The sequence below is a fragment of the Rhea pennata genome, chromosome 21, assembly GCF_028389875.1.
Source record: "Rhea pennata isolate bPtePen1 chromosome 21, bPtePen1.pri, whole genome shotgun sequence".
NCBI lineage: Eukaryota > Metazoa > Chordata > Aves > Rheiformes > Rheidae > Rhea > Rhea pennata.
Window position 1 is genome coordinate 8,840,874 of NC_084683.1, and position 21,846 is coordinate 8,862,719.

At 40.8% G+C, this 21,846-nt stretch overlaps 1 protein-coding gene across 1 annotated transcript; it reads right to left on the reverse strand.

The window, feature by feature from the left end:
• Positions 1-1,317: 1,317 nt before the first annotated feature.
• Positions 1,318-15,916, reverse strand: LOC134149741 (butyrophilin subfamily 1 member A1-like). Its single transcript, XM_062592946.1, has 8 exons — positions 15,793-15,916; positions 13,700-14,041; positions 12,920-13,183; positions 11,932-12,192; positions 7,983-8,003; positions 7,554-7,614; positions 3,400-3,479; positions 1,318-1,844 (listed from the first exon to the last, which is right to left on the reverse strand). The coding sequence occupies exons 1-8, from the start codon at positions 15,914-15,916 to the stop codon at positions 1,318-1,320; spliced, it is 1,680 nt and encodes a 559-aa protein (XP_062448930.1).
• Between the last annotated feature and the right edge of the window lie 5,930 nt (positions 15,917-21,846).

The following is a 21,846-nucleotide window of genomic DNA, read 5'->3' on the forward strand; positions in this document are numbered from 1 at the left end:
GGAGAAAATTCTGCAAAATAAAGGAAATAACATCCTAGAAAATGTGGCTGAGATAACAAGTAAACACCAGCCAAGAGAAGACAAATGTAGAAGAGGAAGAAAAGATTTTTTTAGGGCTGCCTGTAAGGTGAATTAGTGCTAGATATTCTCCACATAAACTCATATACATATACACTGAGCAGGCAAGACCTGAAAAAAGGTAGTTATCTGTACCTACACCAAACACTACCTCAGCACAGCTGACATGAGTTTACAAGAAGGTCTGTTTCATGTTGATCACATAGATGTTGATTATAATCATTATTTTGAATTATTATCATATCATTGTGATTGTGGATAGAGCTGCCTCACTGAAGTGGTCTGCAGAGACATGGCAACACCCATCAACAGGGCTGAATAGCTATTGTGTGGCGCTGCGATCTGTGACTTCTCCATTTCTAGCATCTCTACTCACTCAGGTATCTCATTAATACTTTTAATTGAAATATCTGTGATTACCAGAGAGGAACAAAACATTTGTACAGGGGAATGTTCACACTGAAAGATTCATTGGTTGTGACAGCTGGATGACTGACTGTCTTTACAGTTCCAAACTGTGTGTTTCATGTGGCCTGAGGGAGGAGAGGAGGAGGAAAAGGAGATTTATTACATGACTCCACAATTTGTTTCACGATCAAAATTTACTACACAAGTTACAATAGTACAAAGCAACAATTCTAGCTTGTTTTCTAATTACACTAAAAGTTATGCTAACAGCAACTACTTAGTAAACAGGAGAAGCAAGCTAATTTATACTAATTGTGACTACCCAAATGAATGAACTAGGCAAACCATTTCTAATCGATCTTGCCCATGTGTTGCCTCAGAAAAGTGAAGAAGAGGGAGTAACTTTACAGGGTGTGCTTTTGTTGAGATGTGTTACTTCGGCTTTGTACATGCAGCTCCAAATGCAGCTCTTCTGCCACAGTACAGCAATCCAGAATGAAACTTCAGAGAATGATCATTGAAGTATATTAAAATAATTGGAATAATCTTAAAGAGACATTCTCCAGAAATTTTTTCCTGAGAAAAACGTATCATTTAAAGAACTGTGGCATGTGGCAGTGTTCTCTTCTGCTCACACAGTATATATATGGGACAAAATGGATAAAAATGGAAAAAAAGGAAAATATTTTGAAGAAAACTATTAAACAATGTACAACATAAAATATGATCAAATGACGTAATACATAAATTGCTATTAAGCATTACATTTGTCTAAGAAAATGATATAGTCTTATTTTTCATTTCACAACAAAATTACCATATTTAAAATAATTATTCCTCTTTAATTGAACAGATTCTCATTGTTGATTCTTTCTGTGAATTTTTAAAGAATGGATACACTTCCTCTGAGAATGCACAGTCCTTAAACATGAAAATTACAGACATGTCAGTAACATTGAAAAAGATCAGATACTTCTCTTCATAACTAAGGTAAATTCCAATTTTCTTGGGCTTTTTCTGCACCACGACCCGCATCCAAGGATCAGTTCTTGCCCAGTAATCTTTCAAACTTGACCCCAGGGCCCAGAATCCTTCTTTCACTGACAGAGAAATTATTCCCTTCCTCTGGATTGATTTTCTGGCTACTCCCAGGTCCCAGTCATTGCTTTTTTCAACTTCCACTTCCCAGTAGTGCTTTCCAGATGAGAAACCTTCTGAGGCTAACACGCAGACAGCTGAATCAAATCTCCCTTCATTCTGAGTGACTTTCTGAGCATGTGAATTATGCCTAAAACTCTTCCTGTCCTCAGAAATAGTCAAGTTTGGGTGGGCTGTGTCCCCATCAACCTTGACATCATCTGCAACAAATAGATATTTGAGGCTTTATAATCACCTCTCAAATATTCAAGAAGAGAAATAAACCTTATTCTACAGACTTTCATCTTGAAAATCTCTCCACAACTAGCCTAGAAAGACCTCTAGCCTAGAGTGCAGGACTACAGCCATTATTTGCATTTTAACTTTAAAATATTTCATTGTCAAGTGAAACTTATTTGAAAAAAACCCTTCAACCTAACATCCATTGAAGGCAGAACACTGTAACAAGTTACATAGTTGGACATGGTGGTCTATTAAACAAGGTGCCACTGCAATTTTGGGAATCAACTTCACCTCCTAAGGAGACAGCCTAAAAAATAGAATTTTGGTAAATTTCAGAGAAAAAAAAATCTCTTGGTATAATGAAGCAGATATCAATTTTAAGGTTCAGCAGTGTCAGCTGAAAAATGTCAGAAAAGTTATTGCAGTCCTATCACACTGGAAATCTGAGCGGGCTCAATTAATGCAGTGTCTGACACCATTGGTTCAGATCTGAAGAAACTTTGAATAGATCAGTGGAATTGAAAAGTAGAGATTTAGGTATAAAGAAGAGTAGGATCAAACTCAAACTACTCCAATATTTTTATGATGAGCTTTTTTTTTTTTTTTTTTTTTTTTTTTTTTTTTTTTTGCGGAGGTAGATTTTGCTGACTAAAAGAATCCATTCTTAACTTTCCTGAGTTCTCTAGCAGGAGATTCCATAGTGTTACATTTTTTCATTTTGAAACAGAAAATGTACTATTCAACAAGTAACACACTGCAGAAAGACAAATGCTACTTAAAGAAATTAGGTTCATCTGCTGAATGTGTTTGGCTGGGATTTTTAGCTTTTACTTCTTTTCAAAAACCTAACACTTACAGCTAACATTTTCCAATTTAGTCTTTTTTTTTTTTGAATGATGTTGAAATATTCCAGTGAAACATTGTTCTCAATTGACATATTTAATCTTTTTAATTACCTTCTTAGCTTAATAATGGCTGAATTTTAAGATTTGGTGTTAAAAGCTTTAACCAAATCCGAGGTATGGCAAATTTCCAGAATGAAAGGTGCTGGACTGACTCACAGTCCAGTCCATGCTCAGCACTGTTTCTGCTGTGTGCAGAAGTTCTATGGTGGCCCTCAATCCACTGAGTACACATAAGTAAATGTATTATTTTTACCTGCATAGCCACGAGTCTTTCTGAATTCTGAGGAAAAAAAAAGAAAAAAAAAGAAAAAGAAAAAGAAAAAAAAGAATGAAAAGATATCCCAACTCCAAATTTTCCTACAGCTGGCAGAAAATTAATCTCAGACTTAAGTGAGGCTACAGCCACAGAACAGGGAGGTAAAACGATTCAGAGAGCATAATAGGTTAGCTGATACTCAGAGATACTCTCTCACTTACTCTCTCAAGCCCTTACTTAATTGTGAGGTCTCAAGAAAGATTTGAAACTGGAATGAGACTGCTAGCATGCCTGCAATCTACTCTCCTTCTCAGTCCCTTGAAGTCCCTTTTGCTGTCTTGCCTGGAGTTCGGTCAGATAGCCACCCCTCACCTGCCACACTCCACGTTTCAAACTGTCTGAGCTCCCTGATCAGCAGCTTGGCATTTTGGGGGGTGCAGAAAATGAGTCGCCTGTGTAACACCCACAGAGATAATGTTCAGCCACATTTCACATATTTATCAGGGTCACGTGGATATGAAGAAACAGCTTGGGTAAATTTTCCCTGCACTGTCAGCAAATCATTCAAAGGCAGGAAGAAGTGCAATTTTCTGGTGAGTCTCTGAGACTGTGTAACTGTGACAGCTTTGTGGAATGGTGGCTGGGGAGGGAAGCACAGCAGGAAATATGTGCCAAATGCTGAACCTATAGGATGAATGGAGCTGCTGAGAAGTCAAGTCCTACAACTAGCCATTAAATATTGATCAGGACGGAATCAGCTGATTACAAAACTTGTGCTTTGGGTGTAAGAGACGTCAAGAAAGACACGACAGTGAAGGCTCATGAAATCCTGAGATATCAGTTTAAGGAACTATCTCAGAGGTTACTATCTGCGTGGAGAAAATGTCTAGTTTGGGGTGAATGACTTAATATGTGAGCAAAACACACTGAGCAAACAGATGTGAAATGTGTACTTGGAACTGTCTGCAGAAAAGGCTTTGAAACCCCAGGAATACAAACTACAAACTCCAAATTCATTGCACTGGAAAATAGAAATCTATCCTTTCTTCTGTACAGACTTTCCCTAAGTTTAAGTCATAGAGTCCATGAGGATTTTATAGCTTGAGCAAGTGCTGGATTTAGCCTGAGGGATGTGGATAAGTAAACAAAGAGATGGTCCAGTTTTTCTCACTATGGAGCCCAACTGCATATTGTGATTCTAAGGAAAAAATCTCTGAGAAAAAATAGAACCATCATCCTTCTTTGGAGGAGAAAGTAAGAAATAGATGTGGAGGAATAGTTTGGGGAAGAGCCTCATAAATTGATCTTTCTGTTCCTGCCAGTAGAAAGGGAATGGAAAGAAGAAATGCAGTAATTATGATTTTGCATGTATCTCTCTGAATAGTGGGAGCCTCCCTCATACTGATTGCTATCCATGCAGCAGGCAGATTTGATTTCTGGGCACTGCCACAGTTATTTAACGCTTTGGCCATAGCCTCTTTACTGCCCTGGGAATATGTTGCTTGTGGATTGCCCAGTTCACCTAAGATTAGACCACCTCAGAGAAGCGAGAATGTCCCAGGTAGAACAAAGTAACAGACACTTGAGGAACTAGGTTTGGGGCAATGAAATACAAGGGACCTGTATTTTATTGAAATAAATGCAATGCTGCAACTTAATAGACAACAATAGACTCACCAATTTCTTTCCTCTGATCCACTGCAAGCAAGATAGACAGACAAAACGAAAGCATTACTATGGTACAAATTTCAGTAGTTGTCACATTTTAAAGCACTACAGGGTGGCTTGTGATTTGGATACATACATTAATATCAAAGTTTACACAGCCTGCACAGTTGCTGCTTGAATGTCTGTTAGAGCTAAGAGCCATCAGGTAATAAGGATAGATTCGGTCCAGACCCAGGACTCACAGATTTACTGATCTATGTTTCACAGTATGATGGAGGACAAAGACATAAAACTAAAACATCTAAAGTTATGGTATCCTGAACCCCCAATCCAAAAGAAAATGGCAAAAGCCACCCCACAATGGCCAATAAAAGAAATTGAGAGAAATAACGAATGAAACTTATCCAAAATGACTTTGCCCCCAATAACAGATACAGCCTCTGTAGAGCCAGGCAGACTCACCAATCTGCTTCTGTAGTTTCTCTGCAACAATACAAGGGGAAGGAAGGACATCTTGGTTAGCAAGCCATCCCCCAGAAAGGCAAGGGGGTCAGCTATCCCAGGGGTCCCAGGAGGAGTGGCAACAGCAAAGTCTACTTGCAGCAGCAGCGCTGATGAGCCATGGGGCATTGGTCTCACACAAGATTCTGCCCTCGCACCCTTGGATCCACTGCCACTAACAGCTGCCAGACACAGCCTCCGTGCAGCCAGGAAAACTCACCATTCTCCTTCTGCAATTTCTCTGCAACAACACAAAGGGAAGGGAAGACACCTTCGTTAGCACATTGTCCCCAAGAAAGGCAAGGGGTCCACATGTTGCAAGGGGGTCTAGGACACTAGGAGGAGTGGCAGTGGCTTCTGTGCTTTGCAGCATTGTTGTGATCACTGGTGTCAGGTGCTCTGCCCCACCTATGTCCTCAGCAAAGGACACACGGGTGGCCATGGGCACAATACACTCCTCTTGGCCAAAGCATGCTGGCTGGCCTGCTGGGCCCCATTGCACCCTGAGCCACCCTCTACTTACACCTCCGTGCCTACCCTGCCCCACACCACCAGCGCTTCTAGGCACAGCACAGGAAACCTTCTCCAAGGCAGACTTTGCTGCCAGAAGTGCCTGAAAGTAGGGCCTCCTGGCCTCCTGTGGGCACACAGCTGTGGTGGTAGGCCAGTGCATGTACTCACCTTTCTCTGCATCTTTCCCTGCCTTTTGTTGCTCCTGCAGCTCCTCTGCAAAACAGGCATGGGTAGGTGGGCAGAAGGCAAAGCAATGATGGTGTGCCACCCACTCTGGCCAGCGCTGGCAAGAAGAGCTCCTTGTGCTCTCAGCACAGCAGCCTCCAGCCTTCAGGGGAGTCCAGCCCAGAGACCTCCCACCCACGCGCTTGCTGTACCACAAGGCTATGCCTCTGCCTAGCCCACACAGCCAGAGATGCTGCTGCTCCTGCTGCTGTTGCTGCCTCTGCAAGTGTCACAGCCATGTACCGTTGCCCACAGGACATATGCCATTGATACACACTGCACCTCAATTGTGCCATGATCTGCCCAGGGAGAAGCTGTAGTAGCCCCACCCACAACCTCCCCACACTTCCTTTCTCCCTCTCACACAAGCAACTCCAGCATGCCTTTCCCAACAGGACTGGGCACTGCATTACTTCGGCTGCAGGCTCTTTACCCTCCCAGGTCACAGTTTCTCCCCACAGTGCAGCTGGAAGGACCAAGAGTCTTCACGAGCCCAGGCAGGCCATAAGTGGGCACTGATGTCAGGACAACATCCCAGAGGCCCTGCCCAATGCACACAAGTTGAAGAAGAGCAGCCAAGCAGCCGAGGAGATGGTGGTCCACATTACAGGTGCCTCAGCACTGCAGAGCTGCCCACATCTTTTCTACTGAGAGGACACTCACAGCCTGTACAAGCAGACTTACGAATCTGGTGATCACAGCGTGCTGAAAGACAAAGACATCACACATGGCACCTCCACAGTTCCTCCTGGGAGCCCCCAACCAAAAACAAGAGGCCAAAGACACCCCACAGGAGGCCAATGAGCAGAGAGGAGGGTATCTCAAAGCCTGCTTGCAGCTGCAGCCCTGCTGAGCCACAGGGCATTAGCCTGGGCCTTTGGCAGTGGTGGTGGGTGAGTAGGTGGGTGCTAGAGAGATGGTGCTTGTGGGGTGTCCCTGTCTGTGCTCTGCAAGGTCTCTGTGGCATGAGGCGAAGCATCTGGGGAAAGAGACCAGCTCACCTTTCTCTGCTCGAAGTTGTTCTGTGGAGAGACCATAGAGAACAGGAGAAGAAGACATCAAGTGAGGACAGCCCAATAACTTACTGACAAATTCCTGCACCCTGGAACTGTTCAGCCCCATGAGGGACACAAAGAATCTCTTGCATGACAGATGGCTCGCATCTGTTGGTGCTACTGCTCCTAAGGAGCTTCTGACTTTACTAGGTGACTGTCCAACCTCCCAGCTGCCATCACTTCCTTCCCCATGGGGCCTCACCAATGCCTTGTGGCCATGTGTCTCCCCTCCCACAGTAGCCCTTTCTCTCACCCACCTCGACACACCATATCCTACACCAGATCCAACACCACCAAACAACATCTCTCCATCTCTGACCCAGACCTCAGGGATGCCAGAGCCCTCCTGTAGTGAGAGCCATGGCTCTTGCCTTGCACAGCTCTCTGCAGACACTGTGGGTGGAAAGAGGAGGAGGGAAAGCTGGGAGATACTGCCTTGAGCCCTGCTCTCTCTCAGCATCCCTTACAACAAACAGGCAGCTTCGACACGCTCTCCTCCCTATCTTGGATGCTCAGTGGATGCTTGTGCTCTTCTCTCTCACCCTTCGATCCACTCCCACTCACAGCTGCCAGACACAGCCTTCGTGCAGCCAGAAAAACTCACCATTCTCCTTCTGCAGTTTCTCTGCAACAACACAAGGGGAAAGGAGGACACCTTGATTAGCATCAAAGTTTTCTCTTTTTTTAGATGTCTTTTGTGACTCGTTCCATCTCTCACTTTCATGTGTCCATGGGGGAGTCCAGAACAAAAAAAAAAAAGAACTCCAAGCTTTCACTATACAAGTGATACCCACACTGCCTTTGTGTTATCATTGGTGGTAATGTGCAAAAGATAGGGATGAGAAATTTCTCCATATTCCCTGTTTAATTCATGTGTGTTTGAAACCGTATCAGTATGTGTTGCATGATCCTTTATGAATTGCCTCCCACCTTTCAGGCCTTGACCCACTCACAGCCTTCAGATATTACTCCCAGAGGCTTAGGCAAACTCACCTATCTCCTTTTTATGTTTTTCTACAAAAAAAAAGAAAAAAAGAAAAAGAAAAAGAAAAAGAAAAAGAAAAAGAAAAAGAAAAAGAAAAAGAAAAAGAAAAAGAAAAAGAAAAAGAAAAAGAAAAAGAAAAAGAAAAAGAAAAAGAAAAAGAAAAAGAAAAAGAAAAAGAAAAGGAAAAAGAAAAAGAAAAAGAAAAGGAAAAGGAAAAAGAAAAAGAAAAAGAAAGAAAAAAGAAAAAAAATACTTTTAGAAAAGAGGACACATTGGTTAGTACTGCCAATATTGGTGGTTGTTACCTCTTCTTCCCTCATCTTTCACTAATCAGAAAACTGCTTCTGTCATCTGAGTGCTTTTCCTTCAAGAAGTCAGAGGCTGTTCATGCCCTCTTTTCTCTTTACTAAACTAATGAAGGCCACTTCCCTCAGCCTTTCTTCACAGTTCACATGCTCTAAATCTCTGACTATCTTCTACATCCTCTGCAGTATCTCCATCTTTCTCTTCAGCCAGAGACCTCAAACTGAATACCTCTAGGTGTAGCCAGTGTTGTTAAAGAGGTAATAGCAATTTCCCTCTCTTGACTGGCTATAATATAGCCCAGTGCAAGGTTTGCCTTATTCATAATGATAGCACATCTTTAGATGAGCTCAACCAGGTAATTTTCACCAGGGCTGGTACTCAGCCAGATGTTCATTTTTACGCCTTCTCGGGGACAAGTTCACTAGGATCAGTCTCATCTGCAACCTTGTGTTTAAACAGAACCGCAAGGGCAACACCACTTGCTGAACTCAAGGCCATTGAGACCAAGGCAGACAAAGTAATCATTTCCTTTTCCCTAGGAATGTGACTGGACTGCCTCTTTGAGGCATAGCTTTGGGGCAGAGGGAGAGCTGACATGACAACCTGAGAAAGGATCTGGAAAAATGTACTTGTCTCTCCTGACATAGGGATGGGATGGCAAAGATAACATGGTGTCACTGTGAAAATGTGTATGCAACAGCTTTCACACAAACAAATTAGTACTGTTCAGCATGGAACAAACATGCATTTTTGTCGTGGTTTGACACAGGTCTGAAAAATCACTAGTGCCTTGAAACAGGCTGTCTGTTCAAAAGATATCATACAGGGAAAGGAGAAATTAAATGTTATTTGTGAGATCCAGATTAAAAGAAATGGCTACAAGTGGTTTGTCACTCAGCAGGTAGAAAACCTGTTGTGTTCCTTGATGTCTGTCCTGTAAATAAGAAGGTGTTAAGATTTGAAGGGAGGATAGTTAAGAATCTGAAGAGAGTCACTGATTGTTACTGTACTGAAAACTACAGTAGACTCAGGAAACCCTCTTAGCTGAAGATAATCTGAGAGTAGGAAATATTAGGGAAATTATTCTATATGAAATGGTTTAGGCCTTATCTTACACTTCCCTGGGACAACCTGCTTATGAATAACCTTGGAGACAGGACAGAGCTGGATACCCATGAATGAAACCAGTACAACCACTATTACATTCTCATGTTATATAAGGACATTTTCTATACATCTATTGCAATGCATGTTTTTCCCGTGGGCATCAGTTGATTTCTTCTTCTCTCACTGTAGATGTGAAATACTGCTACTGAAAGCCATGTTTTGTTTCAGTGCAGCAGGGCAGGATGTATAGTTGAAATGCCCTATTAGGTTTTTGGACAAGTGTGAAGTCCCCAGAAGACATAATTTGGTATGGGGGGAGGAAATGGGATGAATATGAAAATGCTGCATTGGTAACCCAGGTCCCCTTTCGCAGGGAATGACAAAGGAGATCTAGGCATGAGTCATCGCTCTGTAAAGTAGATGTCTAAAAATATATCCCACCTACAATTTGCTGATTTCCCCTCATTGACACTAGAGCAAGAGTGAAAAACTAGCTAAAACTTCACTCCAAACCTTTAAAGAATCACAGATGCATAACATTTACTTACAATATAAATTATAGGTTTGTATTTAGAAGAAATAAACAAAAAAGCAAGCAAACTCACGTGTGCAAATGAAATGATGCCATAAAACACTTGCTAAAAACCCTAAAATAAATGTCAAAAACAGAACAACATTAGTATCATCATAACTGAACCTGAAACCTGAGTAGTTAAATTAGGAATGTTATGATCTAAAAGAGGACAGATCAGTATTCATTCTCTCAGAATCTGAAGTCTTCATATACTGACCAAAAACAGAAGATCTTATTTCATATAGAAATGCCCCAGAGGCTTTCTTAGCAGTCTTGGCTGGTTGCTAGGACGTATCAATGTCCAGAAACTGTTTTCTCAGAAAAGCCAGACAGTTTACTTCCTTCAGCTAATAGTAGGTTTGCCAAAATATATGATTTCAATTATCTTCAAGTATTTGCAAATACTAGTTGCTTTGCTGGATTCTATCCAGTGGAAAAAAATAAATGAGCATAGAAAGACACCAGACTTCTAAAAAACAGATGCCCAATTCGTAATGAATGGATTTTGGATTCAATGCACTACAGCACTAGAAATAAAATAAACAAATAATATGAACAAGAATACTGACAAAAAGAAAAAAAAGTGTTTGTTGTTGAAAAATGACTTCAGAAAGTTTGGGTTCTAGAGGCACAGAAGGTCTGGGAAGAGAAAGAGAAATATTTTTCTGAGATTAGGAAGAAAGATGTTGATTTTTGAAGATGAAGGATACATTTGGAAGGGCAGGGTAGCCCTTGAGTGAATTCAGTGAATAAGCCTAAGATTCACGTGAATGAATACAGTGTTGTGAGTTATTTGGGAATAATTAGCCATCCCTGGCCTGGGATGCTGGTGCCCCTTAGGAAGACTGTAAAAAGCTAGACACTCTGGGTTACAGTGAGATTGGAAGTTCAATGGCAAGAAGACCTGGGTAAAAGGATCTCTGGCATAAGGGTCAATAAACTTACCTATTAAGATAACTGGACAAAAGAGGCAAATAAACCAGAACCAGCCATGATTTTCTGAAAAGTGGAGAAAAAAAAAATCAGTAAGAGCAGTGACATCAGTTTTCTTGCAGTTTAGCATGCACATACGCAGAGAAGCAGTGAGGTCACATAATCTGCACCATGTGGACATGGTTGGCAGAAAAAGAGTTTCAGTAAAAATGGATTTGGAAATGTGATCGTGAACACACTTAAATACTTAAAGAAAGTTTAAATATGACACAGATATTTGCATTTTATATCTATGTTTTCTGTCCAAGAATTTTCTACATGCACACACCCACAAACTGGAATCTGACATAAAGAGGGAGGTAAAATTTTCTCACTTGGAAAGATTTTTATTTTCTGTTTGTTTATGCATTTTCCTCTATTCAAGAGCTTGATCCTTCCTTCAAATATTTCTTAATGAAGTAATATTATTGTAAGGGATACCACAGAAACAATTCAATTAAACACTTTAGTTTAAGGGAAATTGACCTTTGAAGTTTCTACTGTGTAAAAATTACAAATAGGCAAGCTCAGCCTTAGCTATGCTGCTCAATGCTGTCTTTCATTCAAAGTAACCCTCTTGTAGCCTAATGACAAAATATCTCCTCACTGGCACAAATCTCAGCAGCTAACAGTGTAAAGATCTGCCAGGGAAACCTTTCTCCCAGCACTGAAAAATGGAGGTTCATGTTGGGAAACAGGCTCACATGCACTTGTCTAACTACTTTTTCATAGATTACTGGATACTCTTTCCCTTTCAGCCACAGTTTTGATACTGTAGTCCTATGACTGCAGAGTGCTTCACTACCTTTCTCAAATTTTTGACCAGTAGAGTTTGGAAAGGGATCAACTACTGAGTGTTGTGGGAAATGAGTGAAATAACTCACAGCATTAGACCCATCCTTACTATTAGTAAAGAATGAGGTCTCAGTGAGAATAAGGCAATTTATTTTGCTCAGATAATGCCAAAACACATGAAATAGCCCTTAATTACTGCATACCTGACTTTTGAGCAAGGAGATGTAGACCAAACTCCCTATCAGTGATCATGAAAGCAGTTGGCGGTTGTCCACAGGGTATCTCGATGGAACTTTCCATTGCAAAAATATTGTCCTCCTGAAGAATGTGTGTCTGGGCCAGTGAAGATAGGTCTTCTCCTTCATGATTTATCCACATAATTTTGGGCTTAACATATGATCCTCTTATTCTACTTGTGTATGTACAAGTGTTTGGCTTGTGCAAAATCATTTCATTCATGGCACCTGAAAAGGGGACACAACACAACCATATCTGACACAACACAGAAATACTGAGCATGCCATGGAAAAAGATCTCATAGAACACTTGCATAGAACAAGTTTTTGTTTTTGTTTTATCTCCAATCAAGTCCATATGGATTTGAACATTTAATTTCAAAAACTTCAAAAGCAGCAGCAATACCTTTCACTTTTTCACTTGCAGATATGTAACTTTCTGTCTAAGTCAACACAGATTTTCATAGGAAGGTCTCTATAAGATTAGTGCAGGCTACAGAAATGAGCTGTTAGATATTAAAAAAAAAGCAGCATTTGTACTCTGTGATTTTAGTGACTGGAAGGCCCCTCACAGACAGAAAGGCTGCCTTGGAATTAAGCCCCCTACTGTTCCTCTTTTCCATAATTTCCTGCATGTAGGATCTTTATATTGTTCATCATATGTTTAAAGGCAAGTAATGCTGTAGAAACTCCTTTCTTACACTAAGAGCAGTGAGAAGGCTGCCCTCAGCACTACCATGGATCTTCATTTCATGGTGTCCCCCTGAAGATGTCACAAGGTCAGCCCAAACCTCCATAATCCAACAATCAAGATTTCTCCTAAAGAAGATATCCTGCAGGATGCCTGGGGCCTCAGGGAAGGTGCTGAAAGCTTCCCAATTTCAGCTGTTTTAGCAGTAATGCAGGAGTCTAAGCCCCTCAACAATGCAGGTGCAGGTGTAAATATATGACCTACCAGTTCGACTTTTGTTAGCTTTAGGGAGTATGACAGCACATGTCACATCTACATTATCACAAGGCACAGTGATGTTGCTTTGTACTGTGAAAAGGTCCCCCTCATTCCAGGTTACATTGGTCTTGGCCTCCACATTTATTGTCTTTCTTCCATAACTCCTCCAATGGACTTCAGGCTTTGGGTACCATCCTTTTGACTTACATGTGTAGCAACACATGTTCTCCTCTAGTTGATGCCTTTGAAAAGTTGGCTTATTCCCCATCTCTGTAACAAAGTTAGAGTTATTGCAATAAGGCGCTCTCTGGGAGAGACTATTTCCGTGTTAGCATTTGGGGCAGATATTCTGGTATGGGAGATTTCCACCTAGGAGGGAAAAGGGAGCTTTACCACATCCTTATGCTCACTGCACATTGGCAAATACCCTCACCAGCTGTTTTTATTCGTACCAATCAAGACAGCTGTAGCCAGAGGGGCTGAACATTCACAGTTCTAGGATAGAAAATAATAGTGATATTCAGCATCTTAATTTAGTTCCCCATTGAGTTCTTTTCCCACTTGGCAAGTCACATGCCCTCTCCCACCCAGCACCCAACTTTCAGTTGTTCAGAGCTGAAGCAAAACTTTTCAGTTGTTTCCTTTGCTTAGGACCCCATGAGAAGGTAATGACACCTTCTCTAGCAGGTCCAGCAGGGGATGGGTAGACCCAAGGAGTCACAATGGGAATTGAACTCAGCATAGTCATAACAAACTACATGTTATTATGAAAATCTCCCTGCTTACTTATGACATCAAGATGAGTAATAGCTTCCTGTGAGCCAACATCACCTCTCACAGCACAAACGTATGCCCCCTCGTCTGCTACTCGCACTTGCCGGATAATCAAGAGAAGTGCTCTTCTCTCCCAGCGTCCCTCAGTCCTGCACCATTCTTCATTTTGGCACTGCTCCACCATCCCTCCCAGGCTGGGGGAAAAACACAGTGTATTATTCTTCCTCTCTTCCTTTTTGTACCAAAGCACACTCATGTTAGAGGGTACACTGTCTGCCAGCCAACAGTGCAGAGTCACTTGCTCTCCAACAAGGACAACTGGGGGATCAGTGATGATGGTGATGGGAACATCACCTGAAAAGAAGAAGGAGGAGAAAAGGCATTGTTTCTCTCTACAAGTGTAATCTTTCCATAGAGAGAGTAAAGTGGAAAAGCTAGGTGTGTTGGATGAGTCCAAAAGAGAAGGCTGAGCTCTAAGTTAGAGCCTCACAGTCACTGCGATAATGTGGACAGGACCATGAGTCATTGCTACCAACTCCTCCAGGCACAGACATGCTTAGAGTTACCAGATTTCCAGATTTCATATACATTAGTTGTGTTATATATTCACGTGTCCATCTTTCAAGGCATTTTAAGGCATTTTTGGCAGCAGGATATACACGAAGACAATGAGTACACTGATGAGTGGACTGCAAATCGTAGCTTACTGAGCTCAGATCAGTTTCCTGCACATGAGGTGCTCTGTGGCAACCATCTGAGCATAAGCCCTTGCTCTGCAGAGGCGCTGGCTATGACACGTATGTAAGGCTGACCATACCTCTTTCATATGCTGTTTAGTAAGATAACACACCTGGACTGTGTCCCTGAAATAGATGGCACTCCAGAGAAGCACTGAGTTGTGATATCTGTCATCATTTGAGATGACTGTCATTATCCCAGGCTTGTGCTTGGAGCTGTCAGACACAACACGGGATCTACCAGGGATTTGCTCCTTTCTACAGTAGCTCTGCTCCTTTCTGAAATATGAACTGAAGTGTCAGCATGATATCATAAAATAATTGACTGTGAATTTCTACATTTAGGCAACTGAACTGAATATTATATCTATTTTAAGATACCAGCAAAACTCTGTTTTCCTCGTTTTGATACATGAGATTGTTCTTGGCCTCCTCATGGTGTGCAGAAGAGCAACCTGTATGTAAGTGTGCAAGTCAAGGGGCTGGAATACTAACAGTCATTCTATACTTTTCCCCTTCCCCCATCAGAGAGGTCTGGAGACCCACCTCAGAAGCTGTATCATGGGAGGGTTCAAGGTGGCTGAAACTAGTAGTTTAAATCAGAGCTAACTCCTGACCATAAAGATGGGGATAGAATAAAAACAAGTATCCTTAATGGGACTCATGGAGCGATAGGCATCTCAGACTTAACCAGTCTCCTTCTGGAGATGTCAATCCATATAGTCAATGTTAGATTTCATTAATCCTCTCTCTCCTAGGGTGTCTTCGCTCTGGACAGTGCTCCTCCAGTGGTCAACAGCTAAAATGGGCAATAAAAGAGATATTTAGCCTAGTGCCACACCCTTTCTTTTACTAATGCAACAGCGTGGAAGGGAAATTTTGTTCATGCTGAAAGAAAAGATTTGGAAGAGAGAAAAGGGAACTAGAACACATTTCAAAAGCTAATCTCAGCTTCCTCTGTGGTTTATATTTTCTTCCTTTCATTGCATGACATTGATACTGCATAGGATTTTGGAGTTCAGCATAAGAGTCCATCATAAGGTGAATGAGTGGATATATTAGGGAGTTTCTTACCCATAAACCACTTTGCAAGTAAGAAACATATTGGAACAACAAAGAACAGTGCTGTTTTGAGCTGGCTTTCTGAGATGAGAAACTGGATGATGCGCACATTCCTTAAATCTTCCAAAATACTCATATTGGTTAAATCAAGTTCCTCCTGGAAGCAGATGATATGCTGTGAGAATGAATAACAACTCCTGAGAGGAATAAAACAGAAGTAAATGAATCCTGATAAACACAGAAACTCTTTCTGGAGCAAGGCATAGAAACCTCCACATCTCTTTGCCACGTAAGGGCCCTACCCACTGAACAGGTAGCTGATGGGGAGCAGAGTCCTGGGAAGAGCAGACTGGACCCATAGCACAGATGTTAGACGTTGGGAGTGGAAGTTATCTAGCTCAACAGTACCATCTGCACTGCAGTCAGTCATGCTAGCCATATATGAGCAGGCTGTTCCGATCTCGTTTACAACCAATGAATAGAAATAGGCATTTCCAAGGCACAGCTCCTGTGATTTGGATGTCAGGGACAAGAATTGTGCCCTGAGATTCAGAGACTTGCTCTCTGTTGAACATTAAAGGGGCTAGGGTGATTAGTAGGGGGGCAACTCAGAGGTTGTGAGGTATATTAAATGGGAAACAACTGGTATACCTGCTGCTGATGCTTATTCTGAAGTGCAAAGTGTATAACATAGGTGGAAAGTAAACAATAGTGAAATTACATGAAACCAAAAATTTAGGACTCTCATCTGCATCTTCTTCCCCTCAGCTGTTTAAGCATTTTTTAAAAGACAAAAAAGAAGAAGCAGTCAAAGTAGTATGTATAGGATGGAAAAAATCTTCCTCTCCTGTTTAAATCCTTCATGACCATATTTGTAATCAGGCTTCTTGTTACTACCTGACATAGTTCTGATACGAGCTCAGTTCACACTGTGAGCCTCACCAAGGGTTTAAATGGTGGTGAAATCCTTCCTTTTGCATCTCAGGATCTTAGCAGAGATGAAACTTGATTGCTGTCTGCTTTTGTATTTCAGGGAGGTGTTCCATTGGTGATATTCTGAGAAAAATTTTTGCCTCATTTTCTCCTTCCCTCCCAGTTATGTATGCTGCCAGACACTGGGTGGTTTTCCAGCATCCTCTGTCAGCATTGCTCTTTTAGGCTGGAAGTGTCCTCAAATTTCAGCTTCTAGAATAAATCTATAACTGTTTTTTGCTTCCTAAGGGTCTACTTTACAAATGTAAAGTTACTTCACAGAATGATTACATCATCTGGGGCCATGGTTCTGGGATTTCTAAGAAGTCATACTATTTTGATTCTAAATGGTACAAACAGTATGCAGCTCTTAGAACTGATGCAGCTTTGCACTCATTGTAATTGAGAATAATCCTGTTTTGGTGTAAACTCTGTTTCTTGTGTCTATTGGCTAGACTCTTGCAGTTCCGTATTACATTAGAACCTAACTGAACAGCACAGAGAGTGTGGACAGACCTTGATTCCCTCCTTCCAGCTGCATTCTCTGATCTGGGGTGCCTCTTGCACAGCATTCTGTTTTGTCATTGTCAGGGCCCTAAGTGCTCTAATGAACCTTAATGGCCCTGACCACCCTAGCCTTGGATCTCCAGCCACAGCCTGTGCCCATTGCTCTAGGAGCTTCATTTAAGCTTGAGCCATGAATTTTAGTCTTGTTTCTGGCACTGCCTTCTGGAGGAACCTTGGATTTGTTCTGCAAGTAGTTTACCTCCTGGGTGGACTTTGGATCAACACTATAGCCTACCTTCATTCTTGTTTCATTTTGCTTCTGACTGGACACCCTAGATGGATCCTGAACCTGGTTTATCCCTTCACCTTGTTTCGACTGTTCATGGACCTTGTTGTCAGCACCTGGCTTTGACTACCATGTCCAGACCCTGTAGGACCACTCCCTGTCTGTGGGGTGACTATCAGCTCCTGGCTGTCTTTCTCTGCAGTAACACTGGCTATCTTAGCTCTCTGACTGTCCTTTCCCTGAATGTCTGACTTTCATCAAAAAAGGTTGATGAAAGGGCAAAAATTCAGGATTCCCACCATCAGACCTGTTTAGTACTAACGCACTAATAGTAGTTAGTTAGTAGTCACTGATAGTAGTTAGTTTATTAGGCTCTTGAGCCATAAATAGGCTGTACCACCTGCCCTTGTTGGGTTCTTCTAGGGGCCTGAGCTGTACTTCATGCTTCCCTACTTTTCTTGGCACTACAGCAGTTTGTCACCTAATGCACGATCCTGGGACCAAGACGTTATCCTGGAAGCAGGTATGAGACAGGGTCACAGAAAGTCCTGCTTTTGTTGTTACAGACTAGCAGGAAATGATGTCAGCCTTCCAGATCCCAGTAGACTGTACAGTCCTGGCCACTGTGCAGGAGAATAATCCATCTGTTTTCTTCACGGGTGATTGAGAGAGAGGGAGCTCTGTGGAGCGACCATCTGTTCTGGCTCTCCAGCAATCTCCATGTAAATTTTTGTGGTTCCTGTCTCAGGAGACTTGAGACAGGCCATGCTGTTTCCCCACACACTCTAGAATAAGTATCATTCCTTCCCTTTCTCTTTCCACATGGTTATCCATCTTCTCCAGATTTGTCCCCTCATACTTTGATATTGTGTTCATACTTCAACATGTTTCAGTAACTCATTTTCTCACATTTGCAGTCCCATTTAGTTGTATTTATCAGACTATCTTTCTTCTGTTACTGTACCTCTCATAGCTAAATCAGTTAGTCTGTGACCCTTGGCATGCCTCACCCCAGATCTCTATGGCTACGTTATCTTGCACCTGTAATCTACCGTCACTTAAGGAAGCTTGTACTCTTGTCCTGTCTCTGCAGAAAACATCAGCAAACTGCTCTTGGGCAATAACTGCTAGTACTGTAAGGAAGCACCTGCAGAGTACACCATAACTTGCAAGGATCTGACATGTACTCTAAATGTACAGAGTATGAGAAGAAAGCAGTGCAAGCATAGTACAAGAAAATGTTGCCCATCATGGTGATCACCTGAAAATAATGTTAAGATAACAATACATCCCCAAGTCTCTTCCTTCTGCTTTACTGAACACCACAGTCCAAACTACAGAGCTGCTCCTCAGAGAGGCACAACTGTTTATTATAAAACACATAATTATCCCCACACACTCTGATTACCGATTCAGAAGAAGTCATTCCCATCAAAAAAACTCTCACTTATAAGATCTTTTCATAATAGCCTACCAGAGTATTAGTATGTTTATTTCAACCATTCAATATTTCAAAAGAATGAAAATTCAGTAGAAGTTATATCTGGCTGTTGTTGTTGTATATAACCTTGCCCTCTTCTTCCCCAACCTCTAATTCTTTGTTATGCTAAATATTTCTACTTATATTATATACTTTTTAGATGCTTACCATTTCAAAGCAGTGAATATTACTTTTTTCATGCAAAATAATAGGCCAATGAAATAAAATAATTGCATCTACAGTGTAATCTCAATATATTATGTGATTAACTCACATAACTATACAGGGGATTTGTTATTAAAATACTCCTTCCTTAATAATTCTAAGATATCTCTTGCCCTATTCCTTCTCATTACAGTGAGATACCTTTCAACACCAACCTCAAAATACCTGTTGTTAGGAATTAAATATAATTTACCTGGACAAAAATATTTTATATATTAAAATATATATAGCTATTTCATTGTGAATCCTCTCCACTATGAAAAAGACTTGTGCTCTTACCTGTCAGAAGATCTCTCCTGGCTATGAGGTTTTTAAAAAATGCGGTTAGAATCAAGCTGACCAAAGTCATTTACAGCCTGAAGTAGGAGGAGCAATTCTCCACTAATGGGAGAACAGTAATTGGAGAACCTATCATCCATGACTGATGACTAAAATCCAGAAGAAAGACTGGCATAATATGACAGGTAAATATATAAGCAAATATTTTTTTGGAAATAGAAAACTTTGGGAATATAATGTCATTATGCTAAGGCAAGAAAGAAGAGTAGATGGAAATCTTAGCTTTTTCTCAAAATAAGGGGGAATTAAAAAAGAGGAAGAAGAGATATATATACGAACATTTTGCATAATAGCTTTCAACTTATCCAGAAGACAAAAAGGAATTGCTCTCGATATAGGTGGGGATAGTGTTTTAATGTCCAGAATGCAGAGGGAGCCTGAGTTGTTTAAATTTAGATTTCTTCAGTTTAGGTTGATATCTCCAATTAATTTGGTCACTTTAGGTTCTCTTTACGGCCATTACCTTTACCTACTTCACCCTTATTTGCTAGTGGGTGTATCTTCTGCTTTGTTGCAGCAGGGAGCCTGTCCCATGGGCTGCTGATGACCCATGGGGGCTGTACCTTCCTGAATAGGGCGCTTCAAGTAAAAGGCTAGCCCAAGAAAGGAAGGGTCTGACTCTAGGGAGTTTTAGTCTACAACATCCCGTGCCATTACCAGTGTGACAGCAGGATGTAGCCAAATTTTTGCATCGTCAGGATTCTCAGACAGCTGATTATGAGAAATTGGCAGCCTGTAGTGCATAGCAAAACTGTTATAGCCTCACAAGCAACTTGATCTTAGTGGGCTGCACTGTGGCATGGAACAGATTCATGAAAAACAGTAATAGGATGCTCAAACAATGCTCAAAAGCCTTACCCATGGGGTATTTGAAGTGCTGGTTGTCTGTCCACTTGCTATTCAGAAGGGTTTAGAAAAGCCTTTGAAAAACCTACCTTCTTTCTCATCCTTCTTACAGTAGCTTCCTCCAGATAGTCAAGTCTTCCTATACTCATTTCAATTTTTTTTTTTTTTTTTTTTTTTTAGTTACAGAAGGGAAATTCATTGCCTTTGCAAAGCCAACTGGCAGCACTGCAAGTAAATTAAACATTTAAACTGTATTAGCTACAGAGATGATGTTCTAATTGCACTCATTATTTCTACTTAATTTGACTATTTTGGCACAAGCAGCTCTAAGTTTCTGTCATGGAGAATGGTTCAGATACTGAAAGAAATTCTACTCTCTAGTCAACCTGCCAAAGATAAATCAAGATAGTCATACAAACACATTATCAAGTGAAAAGAAAGTGCAGACAGTAGGAGATTAGTTTACATACAATTTATTATAAAGAGTTTGTGTAACATTTCCAGGTTTAATAAGACCTTCAGGTATTTAATGGCATGTTTTTCCTCTTTTCTCATGGTAGCTTTTTAATGCTTAGCCTTCAGGTATTTAATGGCATGTTTTTCCTCTTTTCTCATAGTAGCTTTTTAATGCTTAGATTTAACTTAACTCTTTTTGATTCATCAGATTTCTCAACCAGCTGGAGTTAATATGGAAAAAGTAACATATGGAACTCAAGTAAGGCAGGGTAGGTTTCTTCTAAAATCAGTTATTTGTTTGTATTATTTCTGCCAGGCCTGACAGCAACAAGAGCCCAGTTCAATTTTATGGTGATGACAGTTCAAAAATTCCCCTAGGTTGAACCTCCACCTGGGAATTTGTATTACACTTTCAAGAGGTCAGAGAACATAATGTATTCTTGACAAACAGTATTTAAGTATAAAGAGTGATACAGGAATTTAGCAGCTTTGACAGGGGAATTATTACTCCTTTAACTATACCAGTACTAATTGTTAGTTTTCCCTTGGGGAAGCTGGTACTGGGTCAAGAGGTTGCTATCTTCGTCAAAGAATTATCAGAAATGCTGAAAGAGCATGAATGAGTTGAGTATGAACCACATAAGAGTGGCAATAAAAAAACGACCCCCCAACCTAACCATGTTTCAATTAAGGAGACAATAGAGAATGTATCAAGATTTCTCCAAATTCAGGAGGTAAAATTCTCAACAACTATAATGATTTGAATTGATAAATTGAAAAATCAAACTCTTCTAATCTTCCTTTATTTAAAGCATCAGTTTACTTCATATCCATTCTTGTTAGATCATTCTGAAAGGAAATGAAGGAATGACAATGAAGGAAATTATCTATTTTTTCCAAAGTTATTTAATATAGCATATTTTTTTGTAATGGTTAATACATCTCTTGGCCAAATTAAGAGTATCATCTACCCCAATTCAGCTATTATATACTTTTTCTGCTCTCTCAGTGTGAGACCCCCAAAATATATAACAAAAATCTTTTGTTTCAATTTGCACTTTTTTCTATTTTTGAGACACTGCAACTTTCTTTCATTGTTCTACATTCTTCTAGTTTTCCTGTTTTGTTCCCTAATCCTACTCTATTTATTTTATAGTTGTTAATGTCCTGAATATTTTATTCTCTTACTCTTCCCCGCTTCTGGACAGAGAGCTTTAATTCTACAATCAACTAGATTCAACACTTCCTT